At 45.1% G+C, this 26,485-nt stretch overlaps 1 protein-coding gene across 1 annotated transcript in view; it reads left to right on the top strand.

Annotated features, from left to right (window-relative positions):
- The first annotated feature begins 1,426 nt into the window (after positions 1-1,426).
- Positions 1,427-26,485, top strand: part of LOC120996449 (putative N-acetylated-alpha-linked acidic dipeptidase) — a 68,599-nt gene continuing 43,540 nt past the window's right edge. Inside the window, exons 1-3 of the mRNA XM_040426361.1 lie at positions 1,427-1,638; positions 10,159-10,267; positions 19,615-19,801. Coding sequence (XP_040282295.1) covers positions 1,515-1,638; positions 10,159-10,267; positions 19,615-19,801 — 420 coding nt within the window. The 5' untranslated portion in view covers positions 1,427-1,514. The remainder of the gene's footprint in view (positions 1,639-10,158; positions 10,268-19,614; positions 19,802-26,485) is intronic.

The raw sequence follows: 26,485 nt of genomic DNA, 5'->3' as shown, positions 1-26,485 counted from the left end.
AATCAGGCCAGAAGTAAAAGTATAAAAGTCTTTACTAAGTGCAAAATATAACTTGTAGTACATCCAGCGGTAGTTTCTATCCCCAGATGAGGAGGTTCGGTGGCTGGCAAAGTGGCAGTTAATGGCACCTTTCATGTTCTTTTTAGCAGGTAACTCTCTTTTGAACTTCTCGATAACAGTTGGGTACTGACACTTGTGGATGTAGGTGTCCACTGTGTAGTGCAGGCTGAGTCTGGACTAGATGTGATCTAGGTGATGGGCGTCTGAACTGTAGTCCCTCACCTGCAGCAGGGTCTGTATGAAGCTGATTGCTGGTGACTGCTGGCTATGGTCGCTTTTCTGATATCTGGAGTTTTGGTATCCTTGCAGTATTTCTGGAGTGGGGGTCTCGCAGAAGAACTTGATCAAGGCAGGTCCCAAGACCCTTCATGCAGGAGCAATTGGACGCGCTTCCATACTCCACACTGTCCTAGCTAGAACCACTCCTCCTGACAGGACCAGCCCACTCCTTCCAAGAAAGGAGGAACAGGGTAGTTAACTCTATCCCAGCCAACCATACCATGTCATGCTGGGTGTGCCTATATAACATAACAATAGGAACAAACCAAACATTTGCAGATGCCCCATGTCTGGGGTACTGCACATGAGTGCACAGAATAGCTTGGGACCACCCTCTGTGCACTTAAAGGGGATATCCCATAATTAACGTAAAAAAAAAAATGAAAATCAGACATCATATAATGCATGACAACATTTTTCTAACAAAGCTAGAACCAGCCCTGAACCTCACATGGATCCAGAGATCTCCCCATTCATTGCTCCAATTGCTAGATTTTTTTCAAGATGACAGCTCAGGGGCTGTGTCCTTTCTCAGGAGGGGTGTCCTTTATCCTGCAGCTGGTGGCAGTTGAAGGATAGAACTGAGCATGTGCGACCACCTTGATGAGCAGGACAGAGAAATAAGGAAAAGAGAAAACAGCAGGTGGCGCTCTGCAGATAGATATCAGTGAATAGCTCAGTGGCTAATTTAATTACATGCAATGACAAAACTATTCCGGTACCGATGCAGGTGCAGAATATTTTTCGTAGGACGACCCCTTTAACTGCTCATTTGCATATGGATTAGAGGTCCGTTTTCTCCAGAATGAAGCGACAGATAGCTAAATAAAAGATATCATTACGTTCAGCTGAGCTAGTCCTACAAGGCGGCGGTCCTGGTTTAACCAGTGAATTTCCTGGTGACGGTTCCCTTTAAAAATCTGGACTTTTCGTAGTAAATAGAGCTTTGTGATTCTAAAAGACGGGTTATTTCTATACTTTTCTATATATGTGTGAGAATGAGTGAGGAACTTTGACCTGGTGGCCAGCCAGGCATGCACAGGAGAAGGGAGGGTTCAGCATTAATTAGCTGGCGTTCTTCTGGAAGCTGTTAACGTCCCAAGGTCTAGCAGGAGTTCAGTATCCTCCCTGCTCCGGGCCTCCATGCGTCAACATCGTCCACCCCACCAGAGAAAATGCTGAGACTGCTGGGCACAGAGGACTATGAGGTGGGCACCAGGATCAAAGGTGTCAGCGCCCGTGCCATCTTCACCTTGGCCTTGGGGGCTGTTGGATTTCTTCTCTTGGGATTCATCATAGGTAAAGTAGAGGAGAGCGACGAAATCCTACAAAACTGAGGGTAGAATAATAATAATACGTATGTGCGCACTCACATGTAGGAGAGCTGAGCTTGTTAGTTGTTGCAGAGCAGAGTTTGCAATATCTACACTCGTTGATCCAGGGAGTTATTCTGATGCCTGATTGGAGTCGGGAAGGAATTTTTTATTCCCCTAAAGTGGGGAAAATTGGCTTCTACCTCACAGAGGTTTTTTTGCCTTCCTCTGGATCAACTTGCAGGATGACAGGCCGGACTGGATGGACAGATGTCTTTTGTTGGCCTTATGTACTATGTTACAGAATGGGTCAAAAGCTAGGAATCGCCTTAGGCATCTGCCAGTAACGCCGTTTTAGATATGGCATCAGTTTTCGGACCTTCAAACTCTTGCAAAACTGTAACTCCCAGTATGCCTTGACACCGCAGGGTGGGAGTTGTAGTTTTGACAGCTGAAGAGCCATAGCCTAGTTACTAAACCACGTTACGGGCTCTTTAAAACGGGCGTGTGCGCCCCGTTGCCATATTGCGGACCCGCAATGCACGGGTGCCGTTCCGTGGGCATTCCGCATCACGGATGCGGACCTATTCACTTCAATGGGTCCGCAGATCCGGAGATACGGAACCCTACGGATGCGCTACGGAGTGCTTCCGTTCCACAAAAAGATAGCACATGTCCTATCTTTTTTGCGGAATGGCCAGATCCGCTGCGGCTGCCCCACGGACTGTGCTTGTGCACTGCGGCCCACATTTTGCTGGCCGCAGCACGACCACGGGGCGCACACGCCCGTGGGAAAGAGGCCTAACCCTTCACCAACTTGAATCCAGCTTTACAAACGCTAAGGGTACATGCAGACGTTCAGGATTCATGTGCGGAGAATCCGCAAGTGTTCGCAGGCAAATCTGTGCGGTCAATCCGCATCAATTAGGGCAGATTTGCATGTGAATTTGGCGCCGGATTTTCCGCATGCATATCTTACTAAGTGAATGAAGAAAATCCGGTCAGGAAAAAATTAAATAAATTTGACATGCTGCAGGTCAAAATCCGCACGGAAAAAAATCCGCATCGCGTGCATTGAGAATTTCAAATGCTCATAGAATACAATGTACATGACCTACGGTGCGGATTTTCCGCACGACGCAATCCTGATCGTGTGCATTTAGCCTAAGGCTTTGTTCACACGTGCAGATTTTGAAGTTTTCGAAGCCAAGTTCAGATGCGGAAGGGATATTTATGGCATCACAATAGAATATACTGTAAGTAGGGAGGAGCGAACTTCTGTTTTCAAGTTTGGCGTACAAGGTTCGGGTTATCTAAGAATTCCGTTGTGGAATCCGTAACCCGAACCTTGCACGCCGAACTTGAAAACAGAAGTTTGACACAACACTGACCGTAAGTATAGAATAAGTGAAGGTCCCGCCTCTAGGACCTGCTCCGATCTCAAGAACGGGGCCCCATTGTGAACGGACCAAGCATGTGTAGCGTCCTCTCTCCGCTCACTGCTATGTGGCTTCCGAAAATAGCCAAGCCAGGGCTCTGCTATTTTTGGAAGTCCCACAGCGGTGGGCGATTTGCTCTGTATTCACATTGGGGCCCGTCCTTGAGATAGGAGCAGGTCCTAGAGGTGGGACCTTCATCTTTCGGAGATCGATATGCCATAACCCTCTAAGGACAGGTACTACGGCTCCCCTATTTATCAAATCCTCTCTCAGGTTTGGCTTTAAAAACCGCATAAAAAAACTGATCAAACCCTGGACGTGTGAATATAGCCTTAGGCTACTTTCACACTTGCGGCAGAGAGATCCGGCAAGCAGTTCCGTCGCCGGAACTGCCTGCCGGATCAGGCAAAATGTATGCTAACTGATGGCATTAGTAAGACTGATCAGGATCCTGATCAGTCTTAAAAATGCCTGATCAGTCGAAAAAATTTGTCATCCGGCAAAAACGGATCCGGCATTTATTTTTTCACCTTTTTTTCAGTCTGCGCATGCGCATACCGGAAGGACGGATCCGGCATTCCGGTATTCTGAATGCCGGATCCGGCACTAATACATTCCTATGGGAAAAAATGCCTGATCCGGCATTCAGGCAAGTCTTCAGTTTTTTTAGCCGGAGATAAAACCGTAGCATGCTACGGTTTTCTCTTTTGCCTGATCAGTCAAAACGACTGAACTGAAGACATCCTGATGCAAACTGAACGGATTACTCTCCATTCAGAATGCATGGGGACATACCTGATCAGTTCTTTTCCGGTATAGAGCCCCTGTGACAGAACTCTATGCCGGAAAAGAACAACGCAAGTGTGAAAGTAGCCTTAGGCCTCTTTCACACTTGCGTTGTTGGGATCCGGCATGCACTTCCGTTGCCGGAGGTGCCTGCCGGATCCGTAACAACGCAAGTGTACTGAAAGCATTTGAAGACGGAACCGTCTTCCAAATGCTTTCAGTGTTACTATGGCACCCAGGACGCTATTAAAGTCCTGGTTGCCATAGTAGGAGCGGGGAGCGGGGGAGCGGTATACTTACAGTCCGTGCGGCTCCCCGGGCGCTCCAGAATGACGTCAGAGCGCCCCATGCGCATGGATGACGTGATCCATGTGATCACGTGATCCATGAGCTTGGGGCGCCCTGACGTCACTCTGGAGCGCCCGGGGAGCCGCACGGACGGTAAGTATGCTGCTCCCCTGCTCCCCGCTACACTTACCATGGCTGTCAGGACTTTAGCGTCCCGGCAGCCATGGTAACCACTCTGAAAAAGCTAAATGTCGGGTCCGGCAATGCGCCGAAACGACGTTTAGCTTAAGGCCGGATCCGGATCAATGCCTTTCAATGGGCATTGATCCCGGATCCGGCCTTGCGGCAAGTCTTCAGGATTTTTGGCCGGAGCAAAAAGCGCAGCATGCTGCGGTATTTTCTCCGGCCAAAAAACGTTCCGTACCGGAACTGAAGACATCCTGATGCATCCTGAACGGATTACTCTCCATTCAGAATGCATTAGGATAATCCTGATCAGTATTCTTCCGGCATAGAGCCCGACGACGGAACTCTATGCCGGAAGACAATAACGCAAGTGTGAAAGAGCCCTTAGCGATACCAGCGTGTCCAGATCTGTTCATGAAGAAAATGGATTGTTTTGCGCGTAAGTTCCGTCAGTTTTGTCTTCGATTGCGTTCAGTGGTTCCGTTTTTTTTCACATGGATGCTATCAGTCTTGAAGGAAAAAAAAACTGAAGAAAAACAATCGACATCTTCTAGCAACCATCAGTGACAAACGCTTTGCATCCGGATGCAATCCATTTTTCATGGGAGCCCCATTCACTTCTATGGCGCCAGGGCTGCGTGAATATAGAACATGCAGCGATTTTCACGTAACGCAGAGACGATTCGTGAAAAACAACGCTCATGTACACAGACCCATAGAAATGAATGGGTCAGGATTCAGTGCCAGGGCAATGCGTTCACTTCACACATCGCGCCCGCGTGGAAAACTGGCTTGTGTGAAAGTGGCCTTAGGGCTCACTCGCACGTCCGTTCGGCATCCACAGAGGTCTGAGTTCAGGACATGTCTAAGTATTTTTTTTTTCGCTGCGGTTGATCCGTTTAGACCTCATGCACGCAAACATATCCATTTTGCAGTCCGCAAATCGTGTGCCGTCCACGTTATTCTTGCAGACCCATTGACTTCAACGGCACCATGGTCCGCGTTTTGCCGACATGTTCTATCTTTTTGAGGAACGGACATACAGATACGGATGCAGAAAGATGATCCGTGTTCTCAGCATCCATACATCCGTTTTTGCAGAAAGATGGAACATGTCCTATGCTTGGCTGCAAAATACGGCTCACAGACCCATTGAAGTTAATGACTGGTTTCACACGAGCGAGTGTCACGCTCCGGACTCGCAGCGAAGCTCCAGTCCTGAACTTCCAGCACTGCCGGGGTCGCATTGCATTATTGTGATTGATATTGATTTACAGTTAAGGAATGTACTGGATAATACTGACAGCATTATGTCAGTGTTAGGCTACATGCACACGACCGTGGTGTTTTTTGCGGTCCGAAAATCACGGATCCGCAAAACACACAATTTGCGGAAGGGCATGGACAGCCTTTAATATAACTGTCTATTCTTGTCCGCAAAGCGCGGATAAGAATACGACCTGTTCTATTTTTTTTGCGGGGCCACGGAACGGAGCAACGGATGCGGGCAGCACACGGAGTGCTGTCCGCATTTTTTGCGGCCCCATTGAAGTGAATGGGTCCGCACCCGAGCCGCCAAAACTGCGGCTCGGATGTGGACCAAAAGAACGGCCGTGTGCATGATGCCTTAGGGCTTGTTCATACGACCATATGTATTTTGTAAAAAAACGGATCTGCAAAAAATAGGGATGACGTCCATGTGCATTCCGTATTTTTGCGGAACGGAACAGCTGGCCCCTAAGGCCTCATGCACACGAACATTTTTTTTTCTTCTTTCCGTTTCCGTTCTGTTTTTTGCGTTCCGTATAAGGAACCATTTATTTCAACGGGTCCGCAAAAAAAACTGAATTTACTCTGTATGCATTCCGTTTCCGTATTTCCTTTTTTCCGTTCCGTTCAAAGATAGGACATGTCCAATTATTGTCCGCATAATGGACAAGGATAATACTGTTCTATTAGGGGCCAGATGTTCCATTCCGCAAAAAACTGAATGCACACGGATGTCATTTGTATTTTTTGCGGACTGCAAAACACTGAAAAAGCCATACGGTCATGTGCAATAGGCCTAATAGAACAGTACTATCCATGTCCGTAATGCGGACAATAATAGGACATGTTCTATTTTTTTTTTGCGGAACGGAAATACGGACATATGGAAACGGAATGCACACGTTTGTTTTTTTTTTGTGGACCCATTGAAATGAATGGTTCCATATACGGTCCGCAAAAAAGAACGGAACGGACACGGAAAGAAAATTCGTTCATGTGCATGAGCCCCTATGCAGTATATTCCAGACCTCTACAAGTTCCATGTGAGCCCGGCAGCGCTGGAAGTTCAGAACGGAAGCTGCGATGCAAGTCTGGAGCGTGACACTTGCTTGTGTGAAACCAGCCAATGGGTCCACAAAAAATGCCGATGCAACATGTATGGTATCCGTATTTTGTGGTTCCACAAATTGCGGCCCACAGAACTCATACGGTCGTGCGCATGAGGCCTCATTGTGTCCACAAAAAAAACTACAATTTTTTTATTTTAATTTTTTTTAACAAACTTTAAAATAGATCAGTAAAAAATGTACACCACACGTATGGCAACCCATGGTTTTCCAGGACCCAGTGATTAAAATTGGTGCGTTCGGTCCACGGGAAAACAAGAACGTCTGGGGAAAAAAAACATTGAATTCAATGGATCCATGTGCTGTCCATGGATGTGAATCACGGACGTGTGAATAAGCCCTTAGTATGCTGTGATAGGGGCTGAGGTGCAATACCAGACACCACCCATGGACAACAGGGGCGCTGTTTCTGAAAAAATGATGTCACTGTGTTTGCATTCCTATATGTGAAAATCCCCATTTTCATCTCCACACCTGCTGGATTAAAGGGGCCGCCCTGTGGCAACCAATTTTTCTATGGCTGCTATGCATTTAAGAAATAAAATAAAAAAATCAGCAAATAATCTTGATTTCATCTTGATCAGTCGTTTAGTGTATGCAGCTCCTATGTGTCTCTATGGTTAATAGGCCCATGGTCTCTATGCCCCCCTCTTTTAGTACCTGTAGGTCACCAAGCAGAGATGGCGGAAGGAATGGCCTCTGCGCCATGTCACGTCGGGTTTACGTGTAGTTTGTAACCATGAAGACACATAGGTCTGCATAAGAGCTGTAAACACATAACGGTGGGAGAGATGTACGTTAAACTATTTGCAAAGTTGCTCCATGTTACATTTTCGAGGCATCGGAGCGATATAAAAACAGATTGCCGAAATGTTCCTACCCTTTGGTTAGGAGCTCAGCATCTGGGAATGAAAGGGTTAAATCTGACCTTCAGCAATTGGAGGGGGCAGAATAACATTGTGCTGATTTTCACTGCTGATACCATTAGGTTATGCCTTTCCTCCTGCTGAAGGATTCCAGGATAGAATGGGGGAGGGGTGCTGGGCATCACGGGGCGCACCAACAAGTCTCTCTGTCTTGGCCATGGAATTTATATATAGGTGTAAGGCCTCATGCACACGACAGTTGTTCCTGGTCCGCCTCCGGGGCCGCAGTTTTGGTGGCTCGGGTGCGGACCCATTCACTTCAATGGGGCCACAAAAGATGCGGACGGCACTCAGTGTGCTGTCCGCATCCGTTGCTCCGCAAAAAAAATATAACATGCCCTATTCTTGTCCGTTTTGCGGACAAGAATAGGTATTTCTACAATGGGCCGCCTCTTCCGTTCTGCAAATTGCGGAAGGCACACGGGGCGGCTTCTGTTTTTTTTGCGGATCCGCAAAACACGGAACGGTCGTGTGCATGAGGCCTTGGGCAGTAAACTAAATCCTGCATGGTCTACCGATGGCTGGAAATGAAAGGTTTCAGTTTCCCAATACTATGCACACTGTTGAGTCAAAATTATGCTGGTGGAGGAGACGAGTTGTGCCGCCTCACCGTCAGTTGAGTCGAACATGCGCAGAGGGGGTAGGAGAGCTGAGCCGCCCCATTACCATGCACTCTCAGTTAAATCGAGCCTATGCAGGTGAAGGAGGGGACCTGTGAAGCCCCATTACTACGCACTCTGTTGAGTCAAAATTATGCAGGTGGAGGAGACGAGTTGTGCTGCCCAATTACTATTTACCGTCAGTTGAGTCGAACGTGCGCAGAGGGGGTAGGAGAGCTGAGCCGCCCCATTACCATGCACTCTGAGTTAAATTGCGCATACACAGTTGAAGGAGGGGATTTGTGCTGTCCTATTATTAGGCCTCATGCACACGACCGTTCCATTTTTTGCGGTCCGCAAATTGCAGATCCGCAAAACACTGAAGCCGCCCGTGTGCCTTCCGCAATTTGCGGAACAGAATAGGCGGCCCATTGTAGAAATGCCTATTCTTGTCCACAAAACAGACAAGAGTAGGACATGTTGTTTTGTTTTTTTGCGGGGCCACGGAACGGAGCAACGGATGCGGACAGCACACTGAGTGCCGTCCGCATCTTTTGCGGCCCCATTGAAGTGAATGGGTCCGCACCCGAGCCGCAAAAACTGCGGCTCGGATGCGGACCAGAACAACGGTCGTGTGCATGAGGCCTTATGCGTTCTCAGTTGACTCGAGCATATGGAGGGGAGTTGTACCGCTCCATTACTATGCACTCTGTTAAGTCGTCAAAATTATGCAGGTGGAGGAGACGAGTTGTGCCGCCCCATTATTGTATACCGCACCAAACCAAGTAGACGACAGCATACCCTCCAAGGATTCTTTATTCAAAATGGGTCCATGAAAATGTACAAAACACAAAAAAAAAGTCAAAAATAGTGCAACATTTCGACTGACTACAACATAGTCTTTTTCAAGGCATTCCAGATGGAGGTCTGAATGGGACATTGGTGTTGCTTCCATATTTGCGCACTCAGTTGAATTGCGCATACCCAGGTGAGGGAGGGGATTTGTGCTATCCCATTACTATACATTCTCAGTTAAGTCAAGTATACGAAGATGATGGAGGGGAGTTGTACCTCCCCATTACTATGCACTCAGTTGAGTCCAGCATACGCAAGTTGGGTAGGGGAGTTGTGCCACTTCTGATGAAAAAATAAAATCATATTAGATCCATCTCGCCCTGTCTGTCTCTTAGGTAAGACCTGGGGCATCTCTTTAAACATGAAATTATAGATCCTAATAACATTAGTGACCATTTGACCAATTTTTTGATGACCTGTGATTTAAAATTTCTAGGTGTCTGATGGGTGAAGGTCATAAACCCCAGTCCTTGACGAAAATGAAGAGCGTCTGCTCCCATCAGCTGCACCCATGCATCTGGTATTGTAGATCTACCTCATTCAAGTGGGGCTGTGTTGAATCTAGGGGTCCTAGACGTCAGAACTCTAACAGGCAGACATTAATAGCAGTGCCTTGAGCACCATGGGTAGTGGCCATGAATGGTACTGCAATGCCGCTTTCATAAACCTGGCAGGAAGTGTTCAATTTCCCTGTGGCGCCACCACAGGGGAAGTGAAGCCGTAAACAGTGTCCATTCACATCGGTGGGTTGTCTCTGTAAAACAGGCCAGAACAAGTCCTCTAGAGAGAGAGAGAGATTCTTCACTCTGGCCAAAAGGTGAGGATCCTGTACTGAGGACCACCCAGTAGGGAATATTAAAATGGGTTTTCTAAACTAGACACACAAGAGGGGGAATTAAGACTGTGCAGCCCATAACCTCCATGTTGGCAGTCTCTCTACCTTGTTTCCAATCGATTTGGAACGGGATTTGCTCTACTGGAGTATTTATGGATATGTTTTCCTTCATTATATGTTATATGTTACCTTCTAGGATGGTTTGCAAAATCCAGTGGAAACTCAAGTCCTTCTCAAGAGCCTCAAAGCATGAGAAAAGCCTTTTGGGATGAGATGAAAGCAGAAAATATCAAACAGTATCTCCAGTAAGTGTTGTGTTTGTCCTTTTGCCCGAAAGCAGCATATTAATCTGATCGTTCCGTCTCACCTATTAATAGTGTTCACCAAATAGATTTTGAAGGGGTTTTCCTCTTTTTACAAATAATGGAATATTAATAGGATATTTCAAAGAAAATTAAAACCACTCAGTTTTTTTAAAGGGAATCTGTCAGCAGTTTTGACCATGCTAAACTGCTGATAGCACTAGGTAGGGGCTGGGAAGAGCAGGACAAATATTCCTTTTAAGGAGCTTTTCTGATTAGGACTAGTGGACAGAGGAGAGGGTCTATGAAGCAGCACAGAGCACCTCACAGTGAAGTTCAGCCTCCAGGGCTCTTGATAGAGCAGAATCTGGCAGTATAAAACTTCATAGCCACACTAATCCTAATGAGAAAATTTCCACAAAAGGTATGTTTCTCCTGCTCTCCCCATTCCCTACCTAGTACTCTAAAATAAAATAAACTAAGGCACTCCTTCGGTTTCCTCAGGAGAACATATGGTAACAATCCACCTTTCTCAAACTACCATTCTCTCTTCTTCTCTTCCATATGGCAACTAGTGTTTGAAAAAGGTCTGGATAGGACCGAAACGTCACATGTACACGACAAGTTGCCTTGCATATGAAAACCAAATAAAAATCAACATAATATTTGAAACGAAACCGAAGGAGTGCCTAAGTTTATTTTATTGTCTAACGGGGTTGGAACCCCACAACTAGGAGCACCCGAACATATAGGACACGAGTGCCACATTCTACCTTCATTGCTACCTAGTACTCTGCCACCAGTTTACATGAGAGAAGTCTCTGATGAGTGCCAATCTTTTTTTTACAAGTAATGGAAGATAATGTACTTGCTATATTCATTCCCCTAGCACCACCATTTGCATGTAGAATTCCAGTGAGGGAGATGCAATGGATATGTCCTTAAGTAATTTATTGAATTTACCTTGAGAAATGATGGTAGAGGTCAAAGGAAAATCTTCTCCCCAGCTCTGTGATGCATGTCTGACACAGGCCACAGAATGTAAGCTCACAGAAGAGAAGGAGTTGCAAGATAAATGACATAATGAAATACAACCATAGATAACTTACATAAACCAAATATAATAAATGGCCACTAGATGGCAGCAACTCACACTAAATATAGAGGATAACAAATATAAGACTGAATACAATTAAAAGAATTCTAGTTTAGAAGCCATAGCTGGGACAGCACTCCTTGTGCTGATTTTGCTGTTCATTTGTTGGCAATTTGCAGAGAATCCACAGAAATAACAGATTTTTCCAAGTGCTTTTTATATCCTGTGTGTATTTAACCTCAATGTTAGGCACTGCTATAATACGACATTCAACGCAGTGGAAGAGACACTGGACATTGCTGTACTAGAGCGCTGTACTTGGGGATCCAGCTGCCAGCCCCCAATCGATATCCTGCACAGAGGCATTTTCAGTCGCCCACTGTTCAGGGAACTACAGCCCAGCGGCATTCATTATAATGGAGCTGTGTTGCAATTCCCTGCATCAGCTGGGAGCACTGTGCAGAAAAAGAAATGAGACTGCCTCAGTGATCTCTGTGTTCTAGGCATATATTAGCCTAGAATGGTTTATAGATGATCGGATTGTAAGTCTGAGGCCACAGCCAGTTGAAGTTTATGTGTAGACAACTGGGCAAAAACTTTGTGTGGGGACTCCTTCATTTTCTTAAATGAAATTGAAGTGACACTGCGGTACCCCAGACCTCTTTGTATTGTATCATACTGTTATGTATTTTATGTGTTTTGGCCGTGCATTCCAGCAGAGGATGAATGAATGCCAATGGTTGGCAGGAACAGGGCTAATCACCTTGATAGGAGTGGGCTGGTACTGCTTTCTGCCAGGAGGAGGAGTTCCTGTCTATCTATAGAGCGGAGAAGAAGCACATGGTAGAGCTCCTGCCCCTAAGAAAAATGATTCTTCTCCTGTGAGACCAACACTCCAGAGAGATCAGCAAATTCTGCTTTCAGAAAGCATTAGAGAGATGACACAGCAGAGTGGTCAGTGAAATACAGCTTTGGAGACACTGCTGCAACTAAGGGACTACAGGGTAGACACTCATTACCTAGAACTACCGCTATGCCAGACAAAGCTCAAGTCTGAATCTTAAAGTAGACACCTGATTCCACAAGTGTCTGTTATAGCGATCCAACCTGCCACCATATCTTCCTATCTGGTGCCAGAAACTTCACTTTGTACTTAATTCTGCTGGATGTGCCACAAGTTATATATTTCACTTGGTAAAAAGATATTGTAATACTTTAACTTCTGGCCTTATTCTTCAAACCACCTTATCACTGCACCGATCACCAGGGAGCAATGGCCTGAGGGAGCACACCGGGACATAAAACCTCATTAGAGCCACTACCACTCCCATCCTCTGCACCAGCTATTCAGGGGCTCGCTGCAACACTGAAACAAACAGCCTTGATGAAAGATATACAGTTGAAATGTATTAAAATATTACAATAACAAAAATACTCTTTCAAAAAATAGCAAGTAAATAAAGCTGGACATACACTTTAGACATATGTTGGTCGAACCCACCAGAGTCTGGCTGGATCAGGCTCCCATCTAATGTGTGTGGAGGCCTCCAGACTCTTCCCCTGATGTCGGGAGAGAGAAAGCTTGCAATGTTGGATTTCAACATGTACATTCCTTTAGTTCTTGGGGAGTTAAGCCACCTGCCAGAGATGTCACACTCAACTAAAATGATAATTTATGTGTATGAAAGGGTCAGGAGAGATGGCCGTCAGCCAACACACATTCGACCTGAGGAGGATGGTCAAGGCTCATAGGTAGTGGAAAAAAATTATTCCACCATACAAAGGTTCCCATTGGCCAATGTAAACATGAAGCTATTGTTTGAAAATGTTTGTAAAATTTTCTAGTTTGTGGCCGACTGGGAAGGCTGATGCCTACAGTTGCAAGAAAAAGTATGTGAACCCTTTGGAATGATATGGATTTCTGAACAAATTGGTCATAAAATGTGATCTGATCTTCATCTAAGTCACAACAATAGACAATCAGTCTGCTTAAACTAATAACACACAAAGAATTAAATGTTACCATGTTTTTATTGAACACACCATGTAAACATTCACAGTGCAGGTGGAAAAAGTATGTGAACCCTTGGATTTAATAACTGGTTGAACCTCCTTTGGCAGCAATAACTTCAACCAAACGTTTTCTGTAGTTGCAGATCAGACGTTCACAACGGTCAGGAGTAATTCTTGACCATTCCTCTTTACAGAACTGTTTCAGTTCAGCAATATTCTTGGGATGTCTGGTGTGAATCGCTTTCTTGAGGTCATGCCACAGCATCTCAATCGGGTTGAGGTCAGGACTCTCCAAAAGGCGTATTTTCTTCTGTTTAAGCCATTCTTTTGTTGATTTACTTCTATGCTTTGGGTCGTTGTCCTGTTGCAACATCCATCTTCTGTTGAGCTTCAGCTGGTGGACAGATGGCCTTAAGTTCTCCTGAAAAATGTCTTGATAAACTTGGGAATTCATTTTTCCTTTGATGATAGCAATCCGTCCAGGCCCTGATGCAGCAAAGCAGCCCCAAACCATGATGCCCCCACCACCATACTTCACAGTTAGGATGAGGTTTTGATGTTGGTGTGCTGTGCCTCTTTTTCTCCACACATTGGGCCAGATTTATCATGACTCTGACAGCTCACTCCACTTTCACATATGGCTAAAGTCAGTTTTAGCCAAGTCAGATTTATGATCGGCCCTTTAAGACTGTAATAAATGTGGTTTGACGGTAGCAGTTTATCCGTCAGTAAGCAGCTTTACAAAAGTCGCACGTTTTTATGAAAAAGTCGCATGTTCTATTAAAAAGTCTCATAAGATAAGCATGGTCCTCACTGGAGTGAAATTGCGACTTTTTTGCGACTTTTTAAATAGTCCCAATAGTAAATCTGTCTAGAGATTCATTTACATAAGAAAACACGCCCACTTTCAGAAAACTGGCATGCATAGTGCAGAGCAGAAAAAAGTCGCAAATTTGTGCGCAGTTTTAGCGTTTGGGACTTTTTTTGGGACTTTTTCACTCCATTATTCTGACCTGAGCTAATGATAAATCTGGAAATAGTGTTTTGTGTTTCTTCCAAACAACTCCACTTTGGTTTCATCCGTCCACAGAATATTTTGCCAGTACTGCTGTGGAACATCCAGGTGCTCTTGTGCAAACTGTAAACGTGCAGCAATGTTGTTTTTGGACAGCAGTGGCTTCCTCTGTGGTATCCTCCCATAAAAATCCATTCTTGTTTAGTGTTTTACGTATCGTAGATTCGCTAACAGGGATGTTAGCATATGCCAGAGACTTTTGTAAGTCTTTAGCTGACACTCTAGGATTCTTCTTCACCTCATTGAGCAGTCTGCGCTGTGCTCTTGCAGTCATCTTTACAGGACGGCCACTTCTAGGGAGAGTAGCAGCAGTGCTGAACTTTCTCCATTTATAGACAATTTGTCTTACTGTGGACTGATTAACAGCAAGGCTTTTGGAGATACTTTTATAACCCTTTCCAGCTTTATGCAAGTCAACAATTCTTAATCGTAGGTCTTCTGAGAGCTCTTTTGTGCGAGGCATCATTCACATCAGGCAATGCTTCTTGTGAAAAGCAAACCCAGAACTGGTGTGTTTTTTATAGGGCAGGGCAGCTGTAACCAACACCTCCAATCTCATCTCATTGATTGGACTCCAGTAGGCTGACACCTAGCTCTTGGAGATGTCATTAGTCTAGGGGTTCACATACTTTTTTCACCTGCACTGTGAATGTTTACATGGTGTGTTAAAAAAAAAAATGGTAACATTTAATTCTTTGTGTGTTATTAGTTTAAGCAGACTGTGATTGTATATTGTTGTGACTTAGATGAAGATCAGATCACATTTTATGACCAATTTGTGCAGAAATCCATATCATTCCAAAGGGTTCACATACTTTTTCTTGCAACTGTATTACCCCATGGAGATATGAGGCAGACAAGGGATAATTGTAAACGATTTGATCAGCCACAAATGAGCAAATTTTCCCAAAAATTTCAAGCTATCTCTTATGTTCAACCAGCTCATAGGCGGGAGTCAGACCCCCCCCCCCCTCCCCCCACCAATCTGATATTGAGGACCCAGCATTAGGATATGTCATCGATATTAAAGTCCCAGAAAATGCCTTTAAGGCTTTATTTTTTATTTTATTTTTTTATTGCTTTTGTGACCTTTTGGACGCCAGCTGCAATCCGAGGAGCGGAGTAAAAATAAGATCTAGCAATGATCAGTAACAATCCCACTTAACTTGTCTCGAACCGCCCCAGCTTGTAATTATTAACCTCCAGATTGTTGATGACTAAGTGAACGGAGCTCGCAATTAATTCTGAAAAATGCCCTGTGTTAAATAAAGGACATTCTTTTTTCTTACCAATGCAGTTGTCTCAGGTCAAACTATACTTTGGGTGATGGGGTAGGTTACATTTTGAGAAATTTGGTGTCTTCTGTTATAATGATGGCCGAGGACATTGCTGCAGTATGAGGTGTATTCTATTCGTGATATGGTAAGCTAGGCCTGTGCCAGCAAAGGTTAGGAGACCACTAGTGGCAGTGCTCGTGATTGCAATAGGGCCCTTAGTGGAAAAAGGGCAGGCAATGAACGGCTTGCCATCAAAGCAGCTAATTGTCACTATCTTGACCTGAGCTTCATGAATATATATAAAGTGAGGGTCACTGCCTCCTCCTAGGCCACTGACGTCACGTTTATTAGTCATGTGGCCTAGGTGCAGCTCAGTCTCATTCAAATGTATAGGGGTGAGCTGCGATACCAAGCACAGCCACTATCCAATGTATGGCGCTGTGTTTGCTAAGCTGTAGGGAGGCCGCAATGCTCACCGGAGTGTCAGGGCCTCCTCGAACAGCTGATCGGCGGGGACCTCCACTAATCTGATATTAATGACCTATCCTGAGGATAAGGCCCTATTCACACGACCGTATTTTTAGTCTGAATCCGATCCGTATTTTTTTGCAGATCGGATTTGGACCAATTAATTTCAATGGGCCAGCCAAAAATTTGGACAGCAAACTGTGTGCTGTCCGGATCCATATGTCAGTTCCATAGCATCGCAAAAAAGATAAAACGTGTCCTGTTCTTGTCTGAATAGGCGGCGTTACAATGAGTAAAAACGTCACAAAGACGTCATCCGTATTTTTTGCAGATCCACATTATGCAGACTGCAAAATACGTACGGTTGTGTGAATGCACCCCAATAAGTTAATATTACGATATCAGAAACCTCCCAGATCCATGGGTAGTTAACTCCCCCGGTGGTGGCTGTTGAGACACAAAATGGAGCAGAGAACTCCTAGATGTTTGCCCATTTAGGTGGCGCTTCCAGTAGCGATGTCAGCTTCCCCCTATCACCCCATGGGCCCCCTGTGATGTGGTTGCTGATGGGTTGTCATTGCAGCCAGGGACCTAACCATGGTCTGTTATCATAGTACTGATAGGATGCCTGTCAGCATTTTGCTGACAGGCGTAATAAACTGCCATACAGAAGTATGGCAGTGTATTATACCGGTGATTAATTCCGGCAAGTGATGAACTTTCCCTAGTGAGGCTAAAAGATGTAAAAAAAAATATAAAAAAATAAAGTTAATTAAATGTTTCAAAATATTTTAAATAAAAGAAAAAAATTCATTTTCCACCTTGAAAACCTCCCAAAAATTGACTAAAAAGTGATCAAAAGGTCGTATATACCACAAAATTATACCATTGAAGGAAAACCCCACACCCTCATCAATCAGTGTATAGGGGGTCCTCACCCCCAGCAATCAGTGTAGCCCCAGATCTGTGACGCAACGCCTCAGTAATCACTGCACAATGGACGGAGCTATGTAGTTTTGACACTAACTTCTGGCGTCAGAGTTACTCTGAACCAACTGATCATCGGAGGTGCGAGATGTTGGACCCTGCTAATCGGATATTGATGGCCTATGCTGTGCATAGCCCATTAGTAACAAAATCCTGGAATACCTATTTAAAGTGATTGTCCAGTTTCAGAGCTGAACCTGGACATATCTCCTTCACCCAGGCAGCCCCTCTGAGATGATCATCAGAGAATTTCCTTGCCCTGAGATGACTCGCACAGGGCATGGGCTCATTCAGCAGATCCGGTGATGTACTGGGTCTCTTCTAGACGAAGGCACCGTCACGTCACCGTCACTAATGGGTGGGCTTTAGCTCTGAACTTCTTTAGTTTTAGATGTTTGACTGTGAAAATACTCTAAAAATGTTCTACACTTAAGGCCCCAAAATAGTTTGGTATTATAGGGTTAATATTGTAATGCTACGCTTCGGTGGGTCATCTTGTCTATAGTTAGAAGTGGTGTGTAATTACTGTGTATTGAAGACCCAGAACAAGGAACTTTTTGTGTTCTATTGTTTCTTCCATAGAACAAAGAACATTTGTACATTATGTTTGTGTCACAATAAGTCAAGTGAGGATCAGTGACCAAAAATTGATCGTCATTATTAACCAGAGAAATTCTGACTTTTTTAACTCATCCCATTCATTTTCTCTTTGTGCCTTAAAGCTGAGCTGTAATACCAGAAACAACCAAGGGACAAGCAGACATGTTTTTTTTTCTAATGGTGAATGGGTAATGGGAAAATTGACCAATTGTTCAAATTCCCGAAAGACCCATAGACCAAAGAGATCATGCGATATGACATACAATTAACATTCATGACCATGTAAGAGGGTGTGGTCATTGACCCTGACCCAGTACCCCAATACAGGTTGGTGCAGTAATGGAGGAAGACACGGCAGAGTTCACAGGAGCAAAACTTTACTCCATTGGGGCATCAAGCATAATGCTTACAGTGGCATTTACTGTATCTTGGTGGTTACTACAGATGAGCGAATTTCATATTTTGAAATTTGTTCACGCTTTGTTTGGTGGTAAAAGCAGAATGGCGTTATTCATTCCGTCATAATAGAAGTCTATCGGCTGCAAAACAGATCCGTCCCATTTCCATTATGCAGGGGAGTCTTCTAAAGGCATTCCGTCATAGAATTGCGTTCTGGTCCGTGGTAGCGGAATCCATAACACAATTCTGCTTTTACCACCAAACAAAGCGTGAACAAATTTCATAACGCGAAATTCGCTCATCTCTAGTGCTTACAGTCACAGTTGGACACTGATGTCTCTGTTAGGCCCACTGCTTTGCGGTTGCTGACTCTGTTGGGCACACTGCTTTGCAGTTGCTGACTCTGTTGGGCACACTGCTTGGCGGTTGCTGACTCTGTTGGGCACACTGCTTTGCGGTTGCTGACTCTGTTGGGCACACTGCTTGGCGGTTGCTGACTCTGTTGGGCACACTGCTTGGCGGTTGCTGACTCTGTTGGGCACACTGCTTGGCGGTTGCTGACTCTGTTGGGCACACTGCTTGGCGGTTGCTGACTCTGTTGGGCACACTGCTTGGCGGTTGCTGACTCTGTTGGGCACACTGCTTGGCGGTTGCTGACTCTGTTGGGCACACTGCTTGGCGGTTGCTGACTCTGTTGGGCACACTGCTTGGCGGTTGCTGACTCTGTTGGGCACACTGCTTGGCGGTTGCTGACTCTGTTGGGCACACTGCTTGGCGGTTGCTGACTCTGTTGGGCACACTGCTTGGCGGTTGCTGACTCTGTTGGGCACACTGCTTGGCGGTTGCTGACTCTGTTGGGCACACTGCTTGGCGGTTGCTGTCTCTGTTGGGCACACTGCTTGGCGGTTGCTGTCTCTGTTGGGCACACTGCTTGGCGGTTGCTGTCTCTGTTGGGCATACTGCTTGGCGGTTGCTGACTCTGTTGGGCACACTGCATTTTTGTATTTTGGTGGTGTTCCTTTTTAAATATGGGTGCAGAAAATTGCTGATCTCAAAAGATTTTTGGGGGAAATACACATGTAATGGCCTATTTTTAGGAAAGATTATCAGTGTCAACAGGGCGGACCAACCTCCAAGTGCCACACAAAGCAGCAGAATGAAGGAACCATGACACTCCCTGAAACACTGTGGCCTCTTTGGTGGTCTTTAAGGCAGCACATCTGTACATGATGCTGTGTCTGGTACTGTTGCTGGGACACGTTCACTTTCTTTTTTGTAGAATAAGTGGGGGGTTTAATCAACATCATTTTAAATAAGACTGAGCTGCAATACCAGACTGAGCCCATAGACCAGGGTGGCACTGTGTCTGGAAATTGTGGTTTGTAACACTTGTAGGTAAAAATGCTTTATTTTTTTTATTTTATTTTTATTTCAGCAATTTTACTCAGGTCCCTCATTTAGCTGGCACCGAGGCAAACTTTCTTCTTGCCAAACAAATCCAATCCCAGTGGAAGGAATATGGATTGGATAATGTGGAACTGGCTCATTATGACATTCTACTGTCGTATCCAAATGAATCAAATCCCAACTACATCTCTATTATAGATGAGCAAGGACAAGAGGTGAGACTTGGAATTCAGAATTGTATGGTGTTACTTTCCAGAAAAAATGTCTTAAATGATATTGAAACTGTAATATTTTTAACTATAAATGTCAAGCTATTGGTACAACTATACATTGGTGCTCAGAAATGACGGTGGCACATGCTGGTATCCCAGGCACACGACTGTCCTTGGTTCATGAGTTTGGAGTCCTACTCTTGCTCTTTCACTGTCCAGAGCAATTTAATAGTCTTTGAAGGTGGCAGAGGTTCCTCAAGTCATCGCCCAGTGCACGGTCTCCTCTATTTCTAGGCGTTCATACTCTATGGCGGCTCTATATGTATCTTTTGTTTTCACTCCTAAATAGGAAATATAGTCTCATTACACCACTGCAAAGCCAGGGATAATGCTAAAAGATAACATTTCTGTATGCCTGGACTTTTAGGGTCACCCGTTAGGACACATGGAAGTGTATAATGGAAGCCACCTTCATAGTCCTCCCAGGGGTATAGCTAAAATGTTGATGGAGTGCTACACATGTGTTGGGTACTGGGGTGATGACTGACTGGCTCGCCAAAATGTAAAATATTATATACTGCATTTTTTTTACTTGCAATGCATGGCTGGCACACCAAATGTGAGATAACATGCTACGTTAATTAAATGGGTTGTGCCACCAAAAATAGATTAAACTACTAAAACCTTCTGATTGTCCTTGAATTTGTATTTTTTTTAAGATGTCTTGTTTCTTATCCGTTCTTATCTGAGACTCTGTAGGTGCAGATCATGTTAATTATAGCACCTACCAACCTAGCTAATGTCCTATTGCAGTCATTACAAAATATTTATACCTTGAGGTACCTCTGGGACCCAAATTTCTGCCCAATTTTTTGAATACCCACTGTTTTGTTTAGAGAAGACTTTGCTAAAGTTGGCCATACTTGTTAGATAAATGGCAGAAGGTCCACCAATTTCACCAAGCCCAGTGTGCACTGTGATCTAATGGATTTGGCTGACCTACTAACCATGTCAAGCATCTTAGAGGGGTTTGCATTCCCCACCCACCTTTTACTGCTGCCATTTTCTAGGCAAGGGGCCCAGGTGGGTAGCTATGGAGCCCTTTTAACTGAGGAATCAGATTCCTCAATGGTCTAATCTCCTTTGCTATTGGGTGGCAAGGTCCTGCACAGAGCTCCCCTCCCCCAAAGAACTTCACAAAATAGGAAGTGTTGATTGGCCCAAGGAACACCAGGCCCATTATGTCCTAGGTGGCAAACCTGCCATCATAATTCGGGCACAATTTGATCTTTGCTATGTAGCCCCCCTTTCACCTGTGTTTTACCATCGCTTCTAAAGAACCCCTGGATCAAAGGAACATTCGAGAATCATAGTTTGCATCCATTTGAGGCACCCCATACTGAAGGCCCTCATGGGTCTCACATTCTAGTACCCGAGTCTGAGTTATTGAAGATAATGGGCATCTTTCATGGCCACTTATTTATCAGTCATGGGGATGTGAAGAGTTAACAATTCTATGTTAATTTCTACATCTGACGTCATTTTTTTTCCCTTGACCTTCTAAATGTGACTTTTACAATTAATCACCCGAGAGAAGATGAATGCTTTCTGGCCATGATCTAAAACTCTTTATTTTTTTTCCCCCCTAACCGATTCCACTAAATAAGTGCAGAGAGCGGCTTTGTCTCTCATTAAGATTCCTGTTATAAAGGAGCTGTATACAATTCTGGACAATGACTGTAACCGTCGTGCATGTCAATTGGTTCTGTGCTTTCAAGAAATGTGGGAGACTGTCTAAAGTCTTAAAGTGACCCCTCGGCACAAAAATAAATTGAGCTTTGGCCCATGCAGAACATAAAAGTAGACCATGCAGATGCCATGGGGACCTTGATAACAGGAGGCTTATCCCTGGTTGATTCCACCTCCTTTGCTACCAGGTGGCAAGACTCTCTTCCCCAGAGGAACGGCAAAGGGGGTTAGAAACTGGCCAATGAGTAAGGAGTAGGAAGAAAACCTCAAGATCTTTTGTTGGATGGAAAACTCATCGTCACTATAATGGGGGCCCAGTTTGATATACGCTATGGGCCCCCTTTCTTCTATGTGCATCACTATACCCACACTCAAAGTTATACTTATCTGGGATACATCAATCCAGAATTCAGTGTGGCTACCTATGCAGATGGCCCTGTCAGCATATATGTACTTTTAGTGGACACATGTAGAGTACCCTAAAACAGGATCACTGTAAAGGGTAAATTGTCGTAATGTTATATTGTTAAATGAAATATTGTGATTTATTGTATTCGCGTACCTAATGACACTGTATGGACAGTTTAGGGTTAAAACCTTGGCTCATCCTCTTAGGTTGCCCGGGGATGGACTTGAGTCCGCCCATTGGTGAGTAGTGAGAGTCTTGCTGATGAAGGGAGGTCCTACTTGTGCAGGCTCCTCAGACCTAGGCCCAAGTTTAGAGAACATTCATCTCTAAGACAATCTACAGCCAAGAAAAGCCACTTTATCAAGAGTGCTCATGAGAGAAAAGAGTCAGACGGCAAAGTATTATGCACGTTTATGGCAGAGAGAGACTTTGCTGCTGTGAGAGGGAACATTGCTAGTGCACCCTTCCACACTTTGAGACTTTGTCTTAAATCTGCAATCCTTAGCCTGGGAACTTCAGAAACATTTACAAGGAACTTCACTGTACGCCTAAGGTTCTGCAGAGAGACTTTAGAGAAACAGAGAAGAGGGGTACTATAATCTCCATCATTGCTGCTGTCCATATGTTGCTATTTGGGGAAGAATTGCACTGTGGTCTACTTGGAACTGTGCCTTGTTATTGTTGAATGTACTACTACTCCTATTCTGCACTTTAGTAAAAATAGACTTATTTATTGATATCAACTGGGCTGGTTACTGACTCCTCCATCATCTAGCAGCCACTTCATCCACACTTCTGCCTTACACCCTGCCAAAACACTTAACATCAAAGGAACGCCAATTACCACCAGGTGGTAGCCCAGAGACCAGGGTGTGCCCCTACAGAAAAAAGGGTGTGCCCTCCAGTCACTACACAACCCCAGGGAAAGTAAGAGGGGGAATTGTCACTGTGTTACTACCATCCTCAGACCAAAACTATCACTCCTATCCTCCCCTCCCTGAGCTGTCTGCTCCTGGGGTAATCGCATAATACTACTCCTTATCTCACAGACGGTGACAAATGGTCAGTGAAGTCAAAGCCATGCTCCTGAAGCATGTGGAGATAAATTGGGTTTACTACTTAAAAAAAGAAAAAAAAGAAAAGGGAAATTGTGCATTCCTATTGGGTGACCACTGGGCATCAAGATGAGATTATACAGGTGAGATTGAGCCCCTTTTTGAACTGGGCCCCTGACAACAGTGCCACCTATGCTGCCCTGATGAGCTGCGGTCGGTCTTGGATATGCAGACGGACCCTTTTTTCTCGGAAAGAATATGGTCACCTGGGGCAGGCTTTACTTATGGACTGAGCCAGACAACCAGCCCCTCTATCAGGTCCCCAACATACAGGGAAAAGAAGCTGTTAGCCTGTGAGAGGAACATGCAGTACCCCAGAACAGAGTACTAGCAAACTGTTATATAATGTATGCAATGCTATTTAATATGTTAATGCGTTGTAATACACCAGCATGTCTCTGTATGGATCTGTCAGGGTTAACAATCCTGACTCAGCCCCTACAGGAAGTTAGGAGTAGGCTTAGGTTCACCCCTAGCTCAGTCTAATGAGTTAGCTGAGGAAGTTAGAGAAGCCACATGTGCTCACGGCTCAAGAAATTAGGCCTAAGTTCCAGAGAATCGCTGTCTGAGGATATATGCATCAATCAAGCCATCTTTACCTCACAGTACTCCGGGAAAAGAAAGAGAAGGTCCAGAATCTGCATGGCCAATCAGTGGGGTCAGTCAGTAAGGTATTTGCTGTGTAAGGCTAATAGAGACTTACTGCAGTGAGAGAGACATTGCCAATACACCCTTCACTCTTGGACACAGTCTGATCCACAACATCTTTATCTTGTACCCCTCAGCTGGGAATTACAGCCTCCATTGCAACAGAATTATTGCCAGCCAGAGATTCAGCGATAGAGACTTTGAAGAGACAGAGGGAAGGAGTACTACAATCACCATCCTTGATCAAATCCATGCATTGCTATACTGGGAAGATTTGCACTGTGATTTGTTTAGAACTGTGTTTTGATACCGTTGGATGTATTACAACTCCCATTCTGCCTTTAGTAAAGAGAACTGTTTATTTTCCCCAACTGGCCTGGTTACTTATGCAGCGTACTCAAGTTGTGTGTAAAGGTGTTCCTGGGTGTAGTAGTGCAATAGACACTAACCTGAGACGGCTGACTCTCTGCATAGGCAGGTGATGGTAGAAATTGTTCGTGACGCCAGTGCCAATTAAACGGTGGCACGCCGTTTGCGGATAGCAGGAATAAATGAGGAACACCGTGAGGTTAAAGCAGAACTCCAACTTTAGTAGGTTTCATAGAGACAATAATGGAATCGCAGTTCCTTGGCATACAGTCGATTTTGCAATACGGTTGATGCAGGCAATTACAGATTTAGCAAGGTGATTACAGAGTGTTGAACACAGGACTTGCAGTACAGGAGCTTGCACTCTATCTCTGACTGATCCTGGAATATAGCAAATCTTCTCCAAGGCCCAATAACCTAGCTCTGGCTTATATCCTTGGTTTTAGCTTTATAAAGTACCTCCTCTGTTCTCTTGAGTACCTCTTGCTTTCTTGAGCTTTGCCTCTGTCTCTTCCTCTCAGCTTCCTCAGGCTCTAGAAACTTCTGAGCTCTAAACTAGACTGCCTTTTGCTTCCCTGTCTGGCCTTATATAAACTAGGGCTCTCTAGCTCCCTCTAGCGACTAGAAGCTGGAATGACACCCCTGCAGGCCTGTACATGCAAGTTTCACAGTAACAGGGAAATACATAACATTACATTACATGACATTTTATAAAACTGACATATACCAACTTCCCATGATTAAGGAGGGACGACAGCACACCAAGTGACACTTTTGTAGTGACGGGCATTACAGTCCCCGTACACTACACTTATTCCAGCACCATTTGCCGACCACAGGACCTACATCTCCTGCCTTGCACCAGCACTGGACCCACAACACCAAGGGCACCTCAAATACCATCAGGCAAGAGCCCCAAAATCAGTGTGTTCCCCAAGGAAAGAAAGGGTGCGCCCACCTACCACTGCCCTGGCACTAGGGAGCATTGGTAAATAATTTATTGCAGCCAGAGCCACTCCCATCCTCTGCTCCTCTAAGGCTGGTTGGCACAAACATTAGAGTATACTCTCAGAAGCTCAACTTCCAGGGCCACAAGAATGACACTGAAGTCAGAACATCCACTGCTTTAAGCTGAGTACGACCTCGTACTCCATCAGGGCTCGCCCAACTGGAATCTCTACCTGAAATAGAAAATAGAGACATGCAGGCATACATACATGTAATTCATCTGCATTTACATTCACATCAGGTCCAATTGGCAAAGGTGAAGGGTAGTGACAAGGGGCGTCGTTCTCTTCTCTCAGGATAATGAATGGAACTGGGGCGCTGACCTGGCACAGCGTAACATTATAACCAGGATAGTCCATGACAATGAATAAGTCCATAATAGAACAGTAAAATAGATAAAACAGTATAAAAACTGAACTACCCAGGAGTTTCCTGTGGGTGTATCACAGGCAAGGGCTCACGTGGAGGAGTCCATTCTTGCGCACAAATGTCAAGTAAGGTATTGCCAGTGGCAACTGTTTGGGAGGAGACACCACCAGAATAATCAAAGTCTCCTAAACGGACTGGCGGGCATCCCCTGGTCATCCGGGTAGACCTTCTCAAAACAGGGGTCTCCTCTTCCCTTAGCAACGAGGTAGAAGGGAGAGGAACAACAGGAGGGTCTCCATCAGTGAGACCTTGGTCCGGAACAACGGGAACAACAATATCCACTGCAGGGGGAACTGGATCCGGGGCATCTTGAACCAACTCCTCCGGAAGTGAAGCTACAGTAGGTGCCGGAGCAGGCACCAGCAAGTTCAACCAAGGTGTCAGAAGCCAATGCATGGGATCAGCGTCATACCTCAGATTACGAACAGCCTGCATAGGATCCTCGGGCCGTATTGCTGACTCTGACACAGGATATTCAGATCCAGAACTCTCGGCACTAGGTTCTGGTGTCAGGCAGAGCTTTAACCGGTTTCGGTGTACAATTTGGGATCCCTTGTCTTCCCGGGTGATCTCATAAGTGTGAGTTCCAACATTTGGGATTGCAGTGACAACATAGGGACTTCGCTCCCATTTACTGTCCAATTTACTGGTACGGCGGTTATTCTTTAACCATACCACGGCCCCTATTGTCAAGGGTTCTGCATGGGCTGCTTGATCATAGTCTCTCTGCTGTCGGTCCCTAGCATAGTCCATACGCTCCTGAACAATGGCTTTGGCTGTATTCAATCGCCTTTGATGTTCAGCAACCCAGTCGGTGTTAGGTAATGGGTTAATGCAATCAGGTACGTGTATGTCCAATGAATGATCAGCAGGCAATGTCCCTTGGCGCCCAAACATCAAGTAAAAAGGGGTATACCCGGTGGAACAATGTATGGTATAATTGTATGTGAACATGAGCTG

This window comes from Bufo bufo, chromosome 3, assembly GCF_905171765.1.
Source record: "Bufo bufo chromosome 3, aBufBuf1.1, whole genome shotgun sequence".
NCBI lineage: Eukaryota > Metazoa > Chordata > Amphibia > Anura > Bufonidae > Bufo > Bufo bufo.
The sequence above is the reverse complement of the archived record's forward strand: the minus strand, read 5'-3'. Positions and strand labels throughout refer to the sequence as shown.